Source organism: Nomascus leucogenys, chromosome 10, assembly GCF_006542625.1.
Source record: "Nomascus leucogenys isolate Asia chromosome 10, Asia_NLE_v1, whole genome shotgun sequence".
Lineage (NCBI taxonomy): Eukaryota > Metazoa > Chordata > Mammalia > Primates > Hylobatidae > Nomascus > Nomascus leucogenys.
Window position 1 is genome coordinate 86,630,651 of NC_044390.1, and position 17,146 is coordinate 86,647,796.

Sequence of the window (17,146 nt, forward strand, 5' to 3'; positions counted from 1 at the left end):
GAATGTGGTTGCAATAAACACTCAGAATATGTTTGCAATCAATTTGCTGTATACACAATATGCTACCAGAGCAATCTTTTGTGTATGTAGTTGACCTTTATCTCTGGCAATCTTGTCCTATAAAGAAGAGTGAAATCCTCCATTGCAAATCATTAGCACTCAGGAAATAGCTTTAATTTGCATGCTGACAAAGATATTAACTTGGTGGTGGGCGGGAGGAGAATAATACAACACGTCCTTTTGTCTGAAAGGCAGTTCAAAATCTGTGTTGTGACTACAGTTGACTGAAGTTCAATTACTGTAATAAATGTATTCCAAATTTCATCTCAATTGCATTTGCATTTTAATGAATGATTCTCACCTTCTTGTCAATTTGGCAGCCAGGCTAGATTTATTAAGTTATTGTATAAACAGGGCATTCTAATGCAAGAATTTAAATGCAAAATATTTGCTTGGTGCTTTTGAACTGGGGCTGCGTTATTAATTTGCCTCTATGGGTTGCCTGAAAATTCAAGAACTTAAGGAGGTGTTTCAGATCCCTTTGTTCCATCATTTTTGCCCTCTCTTCCTCTGAAATCAATATGTCTGGGTGGGCTGACAAAGCAAGGCCTGAGCCAGCCAGATGAAGTGGGCTCCCCAAGCCTCCAGCCTCAACCAACTGGGAATAAACTGACTTAATTGCTATTATTTGAAAACAGTAAAATTTGTTAAATGAAAATTTCCCATGTAGGCAATTCCCTTCGGCAAGAGCAGGACATCCCTGAAATCGGATTGCCAAGAGTGTTTGTTCATCTTAATGTCATTCTGCCTTTCCCGTCAAAGCACTCCTGGCTTTATAGCCCCATATTTCTTCTAGGTAGAGACGGAAAATGTAAGTGAAAACCAGCTGGATGTAGAGCCATAATACCATTAAAAGTTTTCTTTTTTTTTTTTAAGTACATCTGGGCTGTTAGTTTTTAACACAGTGATTTGTGGTAGTTAATCCCATGCCCCCCATAATAGAAAGATTGAACATGAGTTTCCCTCACTGCCTCCCAAATCTTCAATACTCTGCAGCTTCTTGTGAGGTTCCTGAGAAGAGGGCTGGGAAGGTCTGTTTTAGATGATGTTCAATCCTAGTTTTCTTTAGGGCCCTTGGGAGAGAGGTCAATTCAGGTCATGGGAAATGTATTCAGGCAGAGTGTCCTCAAGATAAGAATGTCCAATAGAGAGATTCTTTTTTTTTTTTTTTTTTTTGAGATGGAGTCTCACTCTGTCGCCCAGACTGGAGTGCAATGGCATGATCTCGGCTCACAGTAACCTCCGCCTCCCGGGTTCAAGAGATTCTCTTGCCTCAGCCCCCCGAGTAGCTGGAATTAAAGGCGCCCACCGCCATGCCCAGCTAATTTTTTGTATTTTTAGTAGAGACAGAGTTTCACCATGTTGGTCAGGCTGGTCTCAAATTCCTGACCTCAGGTAATCCACCCCCCTTGGCCTCCCAAAGTCTTGGGATTACAGGCGTGAACCACCATGCCCGGCCGAGAGATTCTTAGAGAACTTCTAAGATTGATTGATTGCTAGCATGTGGCAGAGTTTTAGTTCAGACTTGCAGGAAGCGGGCTAGCCTTCTGGTAAAGCCAACTGGAAGATTTTTTTTCTGGAAAGAGTTCCTTTCAATAGGGGGGAAAAGGTATCCAGACAAGTGCATCTCAAACTTCAATGTGTACATGAATTACCCGAGGATCCTGTTAAAATGCAGATTCAGATTCAAGAGGTCTGGGGTGGGGCCCAAGATTCTGCAATTCTAACCCAAACCGCCTTTCCAAAAATTATGACAGTGAGAAAAATCTGACATAGGAAAATTATGACAATAAAAGAAATCTGACCTAACTGATTCCATCTTGCTTCTAACCTCCAAGATGCCCTTGTTCATTCCTGGGGATAGATCTAGGCAACCATAGTAGGAATTTAGTTTAACTTTAACACAAAGATGATTTGGAAAACTAGCAAATTAGCCACAAGATTAGAAATTATGGCTCCGGAGTCATGCAGCCAGAGAGCACAATATTCCTAACCGCAGCCATTGCTTCTATAGATAACAACTCTATTGTAAAACCTAAGACAGGTGTTCAAGGCATTTTACAGACCCTGCATTCTGATGGCCCTGCTTGCGTTACCCAGACCAGTAAATTGGTTCATCTGGTCTTGTGCCCCCCAACCAGGAACTGACTCAGTGCAAGAAGATAAGCTTCAACTCCCTATGGTTTCATCTTGGACCCCACCAATTAGCATTCCCCATTCTTTAGCCCCTGCCCACCAAGCTATCATTAAGAAATCCTTGACTCTGAATTTTCGGGGAGGCTGATTTGAGTAATAATAAATTACTGTGCTGTCCTTCCACTTAGCTGACTACATTTATACAACCTTTTCTCTATTGCAATAATGCTATCTCAGCAAAGTGGCTTTATCTGTGCAGCGGGTAAGATGAACCCATGGGGCAATTACATAACAAGCTCTCACGTGATGCTGATGCTGCTGGACCACACTTTGATTAGTAAGGAACTAGATAGCATCACCTGAAGTAGGAGTGGTTAGTTAAAAGTTAATAGCCTTGTTGTTAATAACCAGCACCATGGGTAAATCCAATGCTCCAGAAAAGACTCTTAATCTCACAGAGAATATCAGAAAATTGCTCAGATATTTTATCACATTTGCTAGATGCTTCTCAAAAGGAGCTGTTAATTACATCATGCTCCAGGTCCTACTCCAGGCCATCTTTCTTAGGTCTGAGGCAACTTCTTTCTTAATACTATATTTTATCATGTCTAAGAAGCACATTTTCTGCACATTTTATCATCTCTGAACTTGGAATGCAATGTACAATCATGTCTTAATTTAATCGACATGTGTTTTTGTGTTTTCTTCTTTGCGGTTCATAAAATAATGGTGCATTTTACGATGGATGATGCACCAGTCAGCTATTTTCATCATGATGCTGTGTAACAAGCTGCCCCCAAACTCAATGACTTTTGACACATATTTCTTTCTTGCTCCAGCCTTGGCTGAGCTAGGCTAGAATTGCTGGGTTCAGAAAGGTCTGTTCCATGACTTTCTCACTCTTCTGGGTCCATCGTGGATTTTGTTCACATGGACCCAGCTGAGAAAGCTCATTTTATGTGTTCGTTCAATTCATATCTGCTAATATCCCATCGACCAAAGGAGACACATGTCCAAGTCCAAATTCTGGACACTGAGAAAATACATCCCAACCCTGAATGTAGGGGATGGGAGAGGAAGAGAGTAGTTGCCCAATAATGACCTAATCTGCCAAAGATGGTGTTTTGGCTTGGGTAAAAACATGGTCTAAAGGGGGAAAAGGTAAGCCACTTGTTTCTATTCTACAGACCTTGAGATGAAATCTGCAAAACAAAAAGCCCAGACGTACATAAACTCAAAGCCTTAAAGCTTTCTACTGAACATACCTATGGTTGGAGCATGCAATTAGAGAGAGAGAAATTCTGGAATCAACCCTACTGGCTTCTAATCTCTGCTTGGCCATATTCCAGCTGTTATGACCATCATTTACCTAAACTTTTCTCTGTTTTCTTATCTGTAAATCACTCCAACCTCTCCGGACTGTTAAGCAAGTTGTCAATAATAACAACAGCTTCCCATTATGGAGCCCTATGTACTAGGCACTACAGTAAACTCATTATCTTTACTGTCTCATTTAATCCTCCCAATAGCCCTTTGAGGGAGGAACTAATATTTTCCCCATTTGAAGATGAAGGGGTTGTGATTCAGAGAGGTTTAAAACCACCCTAAGGGAGTGAAAAAGTAGAGTCCATCCAGAGGCAGTCCCCTCTAACACCTTCCCATCGCCCACACTGCTCCTCAAGTCCAAAGGTGCTTAGAAATGGAACCTGGGCTTCCTTCCCTCTGTCCCTTTGGTCTGTCTCGGGCGAGCCCTGCTGAGAATACTCCTATTGCTGCAGTAAGCATCCTTCTCTCATCAGCTCACACAGACTCCCATAGAGAGAACATATGTCCCTTAATATTAACAACCCACCCTCTCCCATGCACTGGTTGAGAAGAAATTGTATTGGATAGAGAAAACTTTCCATTTTATAATCCGCTTTTTCCTCCGCTTGCTTGATGCAGTTAATTATTTTACTCCCCATCGTTCCTCTTGTGATGTTAGTCAGGGGAGTTTTACATCGCACAAAGCAGTGAGCAGGAGGCCCCGGGTGAGTGGATTTAAAGGCGAAAACTGCTCTTCCCTGCAAATAGCTCCCTTCACACAAATAGCCTGGTAATCAGCAATAATGATGAAGAAAATGTAGGGAACACACAGGGAATTAAATGAGAATTTGCTAAAATATTAAGCGTCTTTAAATGGGCCTCTGCGGTATCAAGGGAGCACTTCCCAAGCTCGTTGAGTGAACATCCTGCAGCCTGAAGTTCCCAGAATAGACTGGTGTGTCTGACATGAAGGCCCAGACCCTCCCCTTAACCACATTCATCTGTCACTCGGGCCTTTCCAGAAGATCTGGCAGCTGGACATCTGACTGCCTTGCCTGAAGAGGGGCTGAAATTCCACCAGAAAATACGCTGGCTAGGTTTCTCAGATTGTCCAACAGTGACTGCCCTGTCTCTTTCTGTGGAGTTAATTGATGAGACAAGCATTTATCACTCTATTTGTATCTAGGGGTTTGCGACAGACTTGGCTTTTTACAGTATGCTCCCTGTACAGCTCCTTGAAAGAAGTCTCTTCCTAGTCGCAGCACCAGGAACAGCCCAGCATCTCCTAAACAGCTTTTTAAAAATCTTCAGCCATTAGGAATCACATTAGGATTGTGTTTCCCTCTTTGCCTCAGCCACTAGGATGCTCAGGGCCAAATTTATGTACCAGATTACGTGGCACGGGTTTTGTTACGTGTCTTACCTGATTTTGTTTTCTTGTTTTTTTTTCTGCCTTCTGCCTGTCTCACTTAAAAAAAATTTTTTTTTGTTTCTAATTCTTTTTAGAATAAGAGCATGAATAAGTTGAAAAAAATCTCTTACCAACTTGTTAATTACTACAAAAAAGTAAATGACTGAAATGCAGAGGTAAAGACTGAGAATTTTTTTAGAGACAGGATTTCACTGTCACCCAGGCTGGAATGCAATGGCACAGTCATAGCTTACTGCATCCTCAAACTCCTGGGCTTAAGTGATCCTCCTGCCTCAGCCTTTCAAGTAGCTAGGACCATTGGCATATGCTACCATGCCCAACTAACTTTATTTATTTATTTATTTATTTATTTTTGAGACAGAGTCTTGCTCTGTTGCCCAGGCTGTAGTGCAGTGATGCAATCTCAGCTCTCTGCAACCTCTGCCTCCCAGGTTCAAGTGATTCTCATGCCTCAGCCTCCTGAGTAGCTGGTACTACAGGCGCTTGCCACCACGCTCAACTAATATTTGTATTTTTAATAGAGACAGGGTTTCGCCATGCTGGCCAGGCTGGTCTTGAACTCCTGACCTCAAGTGATCCACCCGCCTCGGCCTCCCAAAGTGCTGGGATTACAGGCGTGAGCCGCCACGACTAGCCTCGATGCCTGTTCTGTTCTCTGCCCCTACAGACCACAGTCTGTCTCGGGACCCAACAAGTCACTCTGACAGCCTTCCAATCCATGAGAGAATCTGGACAACAGCAAACCCCTGGCACCTACCAGTCAGTGATAAACCACCCAAGTTAGTCCTGGACCCAGTGGCTCATGGAAACTTCAAGATCAAGGCCCATGCTGGTGGGACTTCTGCATGGACAGGGTGACCAGCCACATCCAGAAACATCCTGACCATCTACCAACCAGCGCAGTGCACAGCTGAGCTCTACAGTGAACTCACCACTTGGGTTCGGACCTCAGCTCTGCTTCTTTCCAGCTCTGTGACCTTGTCTTTCCTGACCACAGTTTCCTTATCTTCAAATGGAAGTGAAAATAATAGCACCTATAACATAGAGTCATTGTGAGGACAAATACGTTATGTGCCCAAGAATGGAGAGATTAGGAGAGTGAGGCACAAAACTGCTGGTAAGAAGCACTAAGGTCTACCGCAGACGCGAAATCCCAACAGTGCCTACTTCACCTTCAAAAGGGCTCTTATGTGAATGCTTTGCAGCATCTCAAGTGTACACTGGAAACACTTGCAAAGTCTCATTGAAGTCCAGTGGCAGAGAGGGACCTCTACAGCTCTGTTCCTAAGGCCCTGCACGTGAAGATGTTAGACTGAGTTATTAGAAATGAGCTTCTTGGCCAGGCATGGTGGTTCACGTCTGTAATCCCAGCACTTTGGGAGGCCGAGGCATGCAGATCACGAGGTCAGGAGATCAAGGCCATCCTAGCTAACATGATGAAACCCCATCTCTACTAAAAATACAAAAAATTAGCCGGGTGTGGTGGTGGGTGCCTGTAGTCCCAGATACTCGGGAGGCTGAGGCAGGAGAATGGCGTGAACCTGGGAGGCGGAGCTTGCAGTGAGCAGAGATTGCACCACTGCACTCCAGCCTGGGTGACAGAGCGAGACTCCATCTCAAAAAAAAAAAAAGAAAGAAAGAAAGAAAGAAATGAGCTTCTTAATTCGAATGGTAAAGTCTATGGCCTCCTGGAGTAGGACCCTGGAGTAAAGGAGTCGAGAGGCAGGTGCCCAGACCATCATTGTTTCCTGATTCTGCCTACCTTTCCAGCTTAGGACACAGCCCACCCTTCCTTCTTTCCTCTCTTCCTTTCTTTTTTCCTCCCTCCCTTCCTTATTTCCTCTTTCCTTCCTTCTTCCTTTTTTCTTCCCTCCCTCCCTTTTTCCCTTCCTTCCTCCTTCCTTCCCTCCCCTTTCTTCTTCCTCCCTCCCTCCTTTCCATCTTGCCTTCCTTCCTTTTCCAGAGAAGAACCTTTCTGTCAAACAAAAGTCTTAAGTAGAACACTGTAAACTAAAAATAAAATCCTAAGCCCCCTCCAACCAGCTGAATAGACCCCCCCTTGGCCAAGGGAACCCCAGAAAAACCTTAAAAACTGACTTCTTGGCCATGACAAGATGGGAGGTCAGACACACTTCATTATATTCCTTCCCTTTTGGAATTTAGCCACAACAGCTGCCCAGCATTAATGTTAAAATAGAGATCAGAAGACTGATGAAACTGACTGTTTGTGACAATAAGATACCAGATTATAAACAGGACCTAAAGCTGCACTGGACAAGGATTAAGTCATGCAGAACTACAGGTCACTCCAACCCAATGTATTATGTCTTGCTCTTGCAACCCAACTCTGGCAAAATATTACATGATGATGTGCAGAAACTGCAACCTACTGGATCCTGAAATGTGTGTGCTATGGATTCAATTGTGTCCTCCCCAAATTCATACATTGAAGTCCAACCCCCAGGAATTTCAACTTTCCTTTCTGCTGACTCCAAGTGTTTGAATAAAGTTCTTGCTCCTTTAACCAATTACGAATTAAATAAATCTCTGGGCCAGGCGCGGTGGCTTATGCCTGTAATCCCAACACTTTGGGAGGCCAAGGCGGGTGGATCATAAGGTCAGGAGATTGAGACCATCCTGGCTAACATGGTGAAACCCCGTCTCTACTAAAAATACAAAAAAAATTAGCCGGGCGTGGTGGCGGGCGCCTGTAGTCCCAGCGAGTCGGCAGGCTGAGGCAGGAGAATGGCGTGGAACTCGAGAGGCGGAGGTTGCAGTGAGCCTAGATCACGCCACTGCACTCCAGCCTGGACGACAGAGTGAGACTCCATCTCAAAAAAATAAAAATAAAAAAATAAATCTCTGAACCCACCTATGACCTATAAGCCTCACCTTCAAGATATCCCACCTTTTTTTGGGCCAAACCAATGTAAAACCTCTATTGATTTATGACTTTGACTGTAACTTCTACTTCTTTAAAATGTATAAAACAGACTGGACGATGTGGCTTACATCTGTAATCCCAGCACTCTGGGAGGCTGAGGCAGGTGTATCACCTGAGGTCAAGAGTTCAAGACCAGCCTGGCTAACATGGTGAAACCCCGTCTCTACTAAAAATATAAAAACTAGCCAGGCGTGGTGGTGGGCGCCTGTAATCCCAGCTACTTGGGAGGCTGAGGCAGGAGAATTGCTTGAACCCAGGAGATGGAGGTTGCAGTGAGCTGACATGGTGCCACTGCACTCCAGCCTCGGCGACAGAGTGAGACTTCATCTCAAAAAAAAAATGTATAAAACAGAGCTGCATTCTGACTGCCTCTGTGCCACTTACTCAAGGCTCCTTGGGCTTGTGTTTTCTCCAGGCCATGGCCACTCATATTGGCATAAACCTCTTTGGAATATTTTACAGAGTTTGGTTTTATTTCCATCAACAACACCAATTTCTAAAACATGCAAAGCCAATATTTTGGTAGCACACATTGTATTATATGATGTCATATAACATTTTATTCAATGGAAACTAAACTTTTCTTAATTTAAAATTGTACTTGCTCAGAGCCTTTGCACATGCTGTTCCCGCTATTGGAATGCTCTTCCCCCTGCAAGTATGTGCATGGTTTACTCCCTTACCTCCTTCACATCTTTCTGCAAACATCACCTTCTGAGTGAGGGTTTCACGGATCATCTTTTTCTACATGCACTGACACCCCTCATCCCTGGCAGTCACTCTTCCCACTTGCCTGCCCTGTTCCTCCATAGCAGTTGGCATTTTGGGTACCATTTACTTCTCAGTTTTGAATCTGTCTCCACCCTCTGGAATAAGAGCTTCATGAGGGCCAGAACTCTGCAGCTATTTTGTTTACTGCTGCATCCTCAACATATAGTGCTTGGCACGTAATAAGAATTCACCAAATATTTGTTGAATGTTTTCATTGAATGGTTGATAATGGCGCAGTTATTTAGGCAAACACACAAATTGGAAATTGGGATTAATCCATGTAATAAAGAATCTATTTGACTACTGATGGATTTCAAGCTCCAACACTCTATCTTCACCCCCCACACCATTCCCTTCTGCCCTATATCTGGGCAAGTTGATAAGAAAGCCCAGTTGCACCCTCCTTTGATGCTGGTGGGAAGTTCAAATCATCCCCAAATGTAGAACCACTACCTCACCCCCTAACCACCATAAAACCCCAAGCCACTGGCCCCTTCCTGCTCTCTCAGGCAGTTTCAAGACCTGCTTGGGAGAATTCCCCGCTCCCCCCAGAAAATCTAGTTATGTGAGTAATAACCCATTTCATATTCTCTTGGTGTGTGCACTGTGTTGAGGTAGGAGGTGGGACTCAATACCAGAGGTGGGCCTTGGACACCGGACCAAAGTGAGGACTAGCTAAAACAGGGACAGGGCAGAAGCATCTTTCCATAAGATATGTCCATCAGTTTACCATTGCCATGGCAACACTCTGGGAGTTACTGCCCCTTTCTATGGCAATGACACAGTGACCCAAAAGTTACCACCTTTTCCCTAGAAATTTCTGCATAAACTACCCCTTATCCTACATGTAATTAAAAGTGGATATAAATATGACTGCAAAACTGCCCTGAGCTACTGCTCTCAGCACATTGCCTGTGGGTTGGCCCTGCTCTGCAGGTGCAGTCATGGAGCAGTAACACCACCTCTTCAATAAAGCTGTTTTCTTCTACCACCAGCTCACCCTTGACTCTTTCCTGGGTGAAGCCAAGCACCCTCCCAGGCTAAGCCCCAATTTTGGGCATGCCTGCCCTGCATCAGTATCAGACTTGACTTCTGAACCAAATTTTCAGTGAAGGGTCTGTTACAGATTGAATATTTGTGTCCCCCCACCAAATTCATATGTAGAAATCCTTATCCACCTCCCAATATGATATTAGGAGTTGAGGCCTTTGGGAGGTGATTAGCCTCCACCTTTGTGAATGTGATTACTGCCCCTATAAAAGAGACTCTGGAGAGCTCTCTAGCTCTCTTCCCTCCATGTGAGGCTTCAGTGAGAAAACGGCAATCTCCAACCTGGAAGAGGGACCTCACCAGAATGCAATCATGCTGGCACCCTGATCTTGGGCTTCCAGCCTCCAGAACTGTGAGAAATAAATTTCTGTTGTTTAAGCCACCCAATCTATGGTATTTCTGTAACAGCAGCCAGAGCAGACTGAAACAGAGTCCATCCCATCTCTGTAAAGTGGCACGACAATGAAAAGCCGTTGCTGTCACATCAGTCTCACCTCCCAGGTTATCTCTGCATTTGCTTTGTTTGTGCTACACAGAGAAAAATCCTCATGTGTGAAGTTAAGAGGTTGTAAATGCTAACGGTTTTCTTTTTATCAAGTTCCCTTGCAGCTTCAGGACTCTCGCTGATTCAGAAGCTCGAAAGCAAAATGGAAGCATACTTTTGTTTCAAACATGAATTCCACCTCATATTAACTTGCTCACATTCCTGAACTTAAAAATAAAGCCAGGCAGCCAGGCGTGGTGGCTCATGCCCGTAATCCCAGCACTTTGGGAGGCCAAGGTGGGTGGATCACAAGATCAGGAGTTCGAGACCAGCCTGGCCAATATAGTGAAACCTCGTCTCTACTAAAAATAAAAATAAATAAATAATTAATTAAATTAGCTGGGCGTGGTGGCACATGCCACCCACGTAATCCCAGCTACTCGGGAGAGTGAGGCAGGAGAATTGCTTGAACCCAGGAGGTTGAGGTTGCAGTGAGCCGAGATCGCACCACTACACTCCAGCCTGGGCTATAGAGCAAGACGCTGTCTCAAAAACTAAAAATTTAAAAAAAAAAAAGCCAGGCAAAAGCACCTATAACTGACAATGTGGCATTGCTAAGTGATAACAGGTTACCCACCCATTTGCTTTTGCACAATTTTATACATAAGGAAACTGAGAGATTATTTTGCAATGACAAGAACGTGAGCTGAGCAGATATGACTGATCCTTGCCTGCAACTGACTGTCTGGGATGGATATATGACATGTGGCATAAACATTCAAAAAACTTTACATGAGCTGAGAAGCAGGATTTAAATTTAGAAAACATTCAGTGGTAATCTTCCAGGAGCACATTCATAAAGAGCAAAAATACTGCATTTTATTGAGTCTAAACCACCATCAAATCTAAGATATGCCACTAAAAAAAAAATTAAACAATGAAAAGAATTTTTTATTTAAAAAATTCAATATAACAAAATAAAAACACTGCCAATTAACATAAGATGGGTCTTTCTTATCACTTAGAATTTTTAGTTTGTAAAAATATTTTAGGCCAGGTGCAGTGGCCCATGCTTGTAATCCCAGCATTTTGGGAGGCTGAGGCAAGAGGATCACTTGAGGCCAGGAATGTGAGACCAGCTTGGGCAACATAGTGAGACCCCCATCTCTATAAAAATTAAAATTTTTTAAAAAATTAAAAAATATATATATTATTTCCTAACTTTTAAGAAAAGCTCCTTTTTTACCTACTTAAATAATTTTTTAATATTCCATTTATATTTGTATATTCTGTTCAAACCAAAAGGAAAACACATGTAAAATACATTGGTTAAGGTATTCCTCAAACTTCTTCACATTCAAAGCCCAGCTCTTCAGAATCACTCTTCCACTCAGAGTCAACAATGTGCTATGGAACATTTCTTAAGAGGATGCTCCTCTGTTATCTCCAGGATTTCTTCCCAGCTGCGGACCCAAGTCTGACCGTTTTAATAATGGCACTTTCTTGCTTTTTCAAAAAATTTTTTGAGATGGAGTCTCACTCTGTCACTCAGGCTGGAGTGCAGTGGCGTGATCTCAGCTAACTGCAACCTCCGCCTCCCTGCAAACTCTGCCCCCCGGGTTCCAGTGATTCTCCCTCAGCCTCCCAAGTAGCTGGGATTATAGGCACCAGCCACCACCCTGGCTAATTTTTGTATTTTCAGTAGAGACGGGATTTCATCATGTGGGCCAGGTTGGTCTCAAACTCCTGACCTCAAGTGATCCACCCACCCCGGCCCATCAAAGTGCTGAGATTATAGGCATGAGCCACCGCACCAAGCCTACTTTCTTGATTTTATAAGAATATGTCAAAGAAAAAGACTTTTCAGACTTCAAACTCCTGGTCCAGTGATTTATTGCCCAGCGGGGGCAATTGTGCAGTCAGGCTACCAGGAGTAACAACCAAATTTAAACCTATAGAGGCCACGACAACTGCAAGGCGACTGCCACGTAGCTTGTAGTGATTGTGAATGGCCAATGATTGTAAGACACGGTTTCACGTCAAGGACGTTGAGATGTGAAAAAATGGGCCTTTCAGAATTGGTGAATGCAGGCCGATGCAATAGAAATGTACAAAATGAATTGATCTGGTATATAACAGGATGTTTTGTGTTGTGGGTGTTGTTAATAGCTTTAAAAGCTGTTAATGAAAACTCAGACATTTGCAGATTCCTGAAGCATTTTTACGTACAGTCCAAGCAATTCCCAAATCCAGGCTCACTTAAGAACCCAAGGCCCTGTGCCATGTTTCCTGCCTGCGCTGTCGGCTTTAGCTCTAGCCACTCTTCTGTGCTCCAGTGTTTTAAAGATGGCTATGGTTCCCTAAAGAGGCCATCATCAGACTCACCTTTTTGCATTTACACCTGATATTCCATCTACTGGTATGCCATGTCCCACTTTGTTCTACTGGTGAATTCCTACTTAGCCTAAATACTACCTCCTCCAGAAAGCCTTCCAAGATTTCTCTAGGTTCCTATAGCCCTTTGGTACATTAGGTTGAGAGTATCTGTTTGTGGGTGTTCTTCCTCCATTATACTGTGAACTCCTTGGGGGGCAAATGTTTTGTCTTATTGCTTTGTGCAGCCCCAGTCCCCTGAACTGGTCCCTGGAATAGCAGGTTCTCAGCCAAGGTCGGCCAGAGGAATGAATGAATGAAATGTTATCACTTAGCTGCCACCCGTGTGATGTGATTTGAAAAATGCTGGAAAATCCCCACCTCCCGCCTCCCAGCATATTCCCAATGGACATTTGTAAGAGTCCCCCAATGAAATGAAATGCCCCTAAAAACATCTTAACTCGTCCTAGCAAATAAGCAGGGGTCAACTAATCATATGAGTCTGGCCATGACAGCTGGCTGGAAATATTCCCATGCAAAACTGAGCACAAGAGAGACACCAGAGGAGAGGAAGAGGCCACCTTCAAAGAGGGAAAGAAAATACTACTTTCTCCAGGAAGAGGTCTCCAGCCTCCCCCTAGTCTCAGTTAGGTGCCCCCTTCCCCAAAGCCCAGAGTCCTGCCTCTCCCATTACCCTGTGCTATTATTGACTTCATATATCTCTCTCTCTCTCTCTCCCCTACTGAACCATGAACCCTGAGGGACCCAATGTCTTGTTCATCACAGTATCCCCAACAGTCAGTACGATACCCAACACACATTCGTTGCTTACTAGGAATTTGGAGAACAAATAAAATTGATGGTTGCTTATTAGGAATTTGGAGAACAAATAAAACTGAATTTGAGAACCAACATTTACATCTAGGAACAAAGTGGGCAGACAGACAGAAAGAAACATGTAGACACCTCTGCATCACTCCTTCTCCACCACAGGGCTGCTAACTCCAACCCTAAGGTGAAGACTGGCAAAGCTCAGGGAGGTATGGACTGAGAATGCCTTCACATCAAGCCAGCATCCAGACATCTGATTAGGAAATAGTGGTTGAGTTGGCATGAAAAGAATAATGAAGTCCCAACATATGTTACTTGACACAGCAAGAACCCACACATTAGTACTTGAACTTCTGTAGCAGTCATGCTCACAGATGTGAGCATTTAGGCAAATCAAAGAGAGGGCAGCCTTAGCCAGGAGCCTAGGCCCTTTAGTGCCTGCTATGCCGTTGATTTTCATGGAAGAGCCCATCTTCTGTGCCAGGCACTTCACTGCTGACCCCTTCCCATGCATGATGGTATCCAATCCTGTGAGCTGTGAATTGTTATGTTCACTCCATAGCACCTAGCAGAGTGCCTGGTGCTGTAAGTGGGCACTCCATAAATATTTGTTGAGTGATGGGATGATGAAGGAAATGAGGCTCAGAGAGATTCAAGGACTTGGCCAAGGTCTTCAGTACAAGGTGGATCCAGAATTCAAACTCAGGTCTGGCTGAGTCTGGAAATCTGCAGGTGGGAAAGCTCCTGCCCTGCAGACATGAGTGCACGCTCAGAGATTATTGGTCCCAAGACAATAAGGGTCAACTCATCTTTTTCTTGATTTGTGTCTCCCTCTCCTCCCTCCCTCCCTTTCTCCCTCTTTCCCTCCCTCTCCCTCTCTCTCACTCTCTCTATTTCTACCTGTTTCTTTCTCTTTATCCCTCTTTATCTCTCTTTTCTCTTTCCTCTCTTTTTCTTTCTCTCCTTTTTTCTTTCTTTTTCTTTCTCTCCTTCTCTTTCCTTCTCTCTCTCTCTCTCACCCTGCTCCCACCTTCCTCCCTCTCTCCTTCCCTGAATGTCTCCAGCTTTTTGATCCAGTCTGTGAAGATAGGCCGTGGATATTTTGCTATTCTGAGGGAAGAGACTGCAAAGAAAAAGAAGCAACAACAACTTCAGAAACTGAAAGAGGAGGAAAGAAATAAATTCCAGCCAGCCGAAAAGATCTCAGAAATCCACTATGGGGACACCTTATTGAGGTAAGTGGGTGCAGTAGCTGTGACACTGAAGGTTTTGGGAATGACCACTGAGAGTGAACCCTGCCTGGTTAGGTCAAGCGAGGGCAGCTATCTCAGAGCAGGTGCCCATCTAACGCCTTCTTTAGTGTGGTCCAACCAACCTTGATAGCCTCGCTTTCTGGTATTCACTGGAATATCTTCCACTTAGAACTAACCACCCAGCTTAAATGCTGCCCTCTCCCAATACTTCCTGGATTTCAGTCCAACCACCTCCTGCACCCATTTGCACTCCAGGTCCCCATAATACGTGTTTATATGCTAGTTTGTTTTATTCCACATCAGTATCTGTTCCATACCTTCAGCTGCAGCCCCAGGGCCTGGCTCATTGTCCACAGAAAGCAGGTGCACAAAAAAATGCCTTTTTTTTTTTTGAGATAGAGTCTAGCTCTGTTGCCCAGGCTGGAGTGCAGTGGCATGATCTCGGCTCACTGCAACCTCTGCCTCCCAGGTTCAAGCGATTCTCCTGCCTCAGCTTCCCAAGTAGCTGGGATTACAGGTGCCCACCACCATGCCTGGCTAATTTTTTTGTATTTTTAGTAGAGATGGGGTTTCACTGTGTTGGCCAGGCTGGTCTCGAACTCCTGACCTTGTGATCTGCCTGCCTCAGCCTCCCAAAGTGCTGGGATTACAAGCGTGAACCACCGCACCTGGCCTCCTTTTTTTGTAAAGGACTTTCCCCTGGTTGGAAAAGGACTATCAACAGACTGGTCCATTATGAAATGCCCATGCATATAATAATAGCAATAACCACAATAAAAATAAATACAACCATGATGATGATGTTTACTGTGTGCTTTATGCGCACCTATTCGGCTAAATTTCAAAACATTCCTGAGATAGGCGCTATCATTGGCCCCATTTTAGAGATGGAGAAATGAGGCTTAGAAGTTAACTAGTCTCCCCCAAGTTCAGTAGTTAGAAAGCAGCTCTGAGTCCCAAACTCAGTGGCACCAAAATCCATCGACTGCATCATTTGGCGTGGACAAAATCCTGGGATACTTTGAGCTTGTGCAGACTGAATGAGGCACAAACCAAGGATGAAAAGGAAGTGCCAAGGCAGCCAGGGAGGAAATGCACGGTAGAAAAATGGCCTGCAGCTGTAGCCACCCTCCTGTGAGAGCAGCTGTTGCAACCCTAGCTACACATTAGAATTCATCTGGCAAGTTTTTCAAAACACTACTGTCCAGGCCAGTTACATTAGGCTCTCTAATGTACATTAGCTGTTCGTAGATTAAATTATTTTTTATTTCAATAGTTTTTGGGGAACAGGTGGTGTTTGGTTACATGAATAAGTTCTCCAGTGGTGATTTCTGAGATTATGATGCACCCATCACCCAAGCAGTGTGCACTGTATCCAGTGTGTAGTCTTTTATCCCTCACCCTCCTCCCACCCTTCCTCCAGGAGTCCCCAGAGTCCATTATATCATTCTTGTGTCTTTGCATCCTCATAGCTCAGCTCCCACTTATAAATGAGAATACACGATGTTTGGTTTTCCATTCCTCAGTTACTTCACTTAGAATAATGGTCTCCAACTCCATCCAGATTGCTGAAAATGCCATTATTTTGTTTCTTTTTATGGCTGAGTAGTATTCCATGGTGTATATGTATGTATGTATATATATACATACCACATTTTCTTTATCCACTCATCGATTGATGGGCATTTGGACTGGTTCTATATTTTTGCAATTGTGAATTGTGCTGCTATAAACATGCATGTGCAAGTGTCTTTTTCAGACAATGACTTCTTTTCCTCTGAGTAGATACTGAGTAGTAGGATTGCGGGATCAAATGATAGTTCTACTTTTAGTTTTTTAAGGAAACTCCATACTGTTTTCTACAGTGGTTGTACTAGTTGACATTCCTGAAAAAAAGTGCTCAACATCGCTAATTATCAGGGAAATGCAAATCAAAACCACAACGCAATACCACCTTACTCCTGCAAAGAACAGCCATAATATAAAAAGGAATAGATGTTGGCTTGGATATTCATAGAATTTTTTTAAATTCCTCTAAGTGAGTCCAGTGTGAAGCCACAGTTGAGAGCCGTTATGCTAAGGCTGCCTTCAGGAATCCAAACTGCCAGGTCATTTGCTGAAAATGAAATGGAAGCCACGACAGATACCCACTTGCCTCTGCACCATTTCCCAAATTCTGTTCTTCAGAATGTTAATTTGGAGAATGTGAATATGTGCTTCTTATAAACAAGGGTCCTGTCAATGGAATCATATAATATGTAACTCTTCTGTGTCTGGCTTCTTTCACTTATAGTGCATTTGAGGTTCATCCTAGACAGAGAACAGATTGGTGGTTGCCAGAGGCTGGGGGCAGGGGGAATGGGAAGTGACCACATGGGTCTGGAGTCCCCTTTTGGGAGTGATGAAAATGTTTTGTAACAAGAGGTGATGGTTGTACAACATGGTACAATGTACTAAATACCACTACCTTCTACTCTTTAAAACAGTTAATTTTATGTTCTGTGACT

The 17,146-nt window shown here is 43.8% G+C and overlaps 1 protein-coding gene across 1 annotated transcript in view; it reads left to right on the forward strand.

Annotated features, from left to right (window-relative positions):
- Positions 1–17,146, forward strand: part of CCDC60 (coiled-coil domain containing 60) — a 205,292-nt gene that overhangs the window by 121,422 nt on the left and 66,724 nt on the right. The window contains exon 3 of the mRNA XM_030821941.1: positions 14,451–14,621. Coding sequence (XP_030677801.1) covers positions 14,451–14,621 — 171 coding nt within the window. The remainder of the gene's footprint in view (positions 1–14,450; positions 14,622–17,146) is intronic.